We start from the raw sequence: 1549 nt of genomic DNA on the forward strand, positions 1-1549 counted from the left end.
AAAAAAAAAAAAATGTCCAAGACAAACAGAAGAAAATTCATTTAGAAAAGCAGTTTAAAATGCATGTGACGAATTCCTTGATGGCTTAAAAAAACTACAATTTTTAACAACATTTTAAATTTAAAGCTACAGTCATTCCTATAGTTCGTGCAGTAGAGCATGATGTAAACAACGGCAAGGATTCCCAGGGAATGCAAAAAATATATACCTTGATAATAGTGATAACACTGTAATCACTTTGGATAAAGAGTATTTGACAAATGAATAACTGAAAATGTAATGTCTTTAAAAATGTCATGGTGTAACCATCAAGTAATAACAGACATTTTCCTCACACTTTGAATACATGTGAGTGTGCACATCTTGATTTTCAAAAAACTTAAAATAATAAAAGATTATGGCAAACTATTCTGTAGTTTTTTTTATTGTATCGGGACAGTTGTATTACCCATTTTTGACTTAATGCACTCCAAAAATAACAAAAGTAATTTTAATTTAGAAATTAAAAATATGCTTATCGTTATTCAAATCAGTGTATTTACAAACTGGATTTTTTTATATCCTGACAAAAAAAAAATTTAAAAAATATATTGCACCGTGCCATTGACCATTGTTTCATATATAGTTGTGTACATGTTTTAAATTATCTTTCTGTATCCTAGACAGTGCCATGCAACAAGATTACTTAGCACAGGAAGTTAAGCAGGACTTGGATAGACGAGCTTTCACCAAGAAACGGATACAAGAGTGGAAGACATCGTCTACTCTCTTCTCCCTTGAAGAACCAGGACAGTCACACACTGACATGGTGAGTAATGAAGTAAAGAATCAAATCCAAATAAAACAGGCAGTTGTAAACTAGACTATTACAGAGGTTAAAAGTTCAGGAATGTATTGCTATTTTGCATGTGAATTTGATTGGTTAGTCTTTGCAGTTTGACCAGTGGAGGGCAGCTGGGTTGTCTCAGGATTGCTTCAGAGCTCAGCAACATCACAGCAGACGACTCTTTAACCAGGAACAGACCTTTACCCAGCATGCCGTCCCTATACTCAGAAGCCCCACCTGGGTTGATCATCCTGTAAACTCCTATTCTCAGCAGCAGCCACTAAGCAGAGTGGAAAGTTTGAAAAATGTGGATTTAGATCTCTCTAGAATCTCTCAACAGTGGAGGGAAGACAAAGGTCTTGATTTGAATTCATATCACATATATGAGAGCAGAAAACAAAAACCACAGGCATCTTTTGGAGGATCCAGATTCTGGTCCCATCAGCAGCAAGTTCAGGATGAAAAAGAAAGATGGGCTCCCTTGTCACTCTCAGCATCCTATCTCTCTGAGGGCTTTCAGTACAAGCCTTTTTTTCGTTGTCCACATCCATCTGACACCTAGCACAGGTCAGACTGTCTTGGTATGACTCACTGTCCCAGAACAAACACACCAGCTAGGGTATTTTACCCTCCACTTTACCTTTAGCAAAGCTGTTTTCTGAGTTACAACCACCCAACCACACACACGCATGCACGCACACACACACACACACACACACACAC

The 1549-nt window shown here is 37.2% G+C and overlaps 1 protein-coding gene across 1 annotated transcript in view; it reads left to right on the forward strand.

Moving 5' to 3' along the window:
• The window catches only part of LOC107578593 (uncharacterized), a 1741-nt gene extending 353 nt beyond the window's left edge, over positions 1 to 1388 (forward strand). The window contains exons 2-3 of the mRNA XM_016264538.1: positions 663 to 808; positions 936 to 1388. Coding sequence (XP_016120024.1) covers positions 663 to 808; positions 936 to 1388 — 599 coding nt within the window. The remainder of the gene's footprint in view (positions 1 to 662; positions 809 to 935) is intronic.
• Positions 1389 to 1549: the final 161 nt, after the last annotated feature.

This window comes from Sinocyclocheilus grahami, unplaced genomic scaffold (assembly GCF_001515645.1).
Source record: "Sinocyclocheilus grahami isolate Dianchi unplaced genomic scaffold, SAMN03320097.WGS_v1.1 scaffold11045.1, whole genome shotgun sequence".
Lineage (NCBI taxonomy): Eukaryota > Metazoa > Chordata > Actinopteri > Cypriniformes > Cyprinidae > Sinocyclocheilus > Sinocyclocheilus grahami.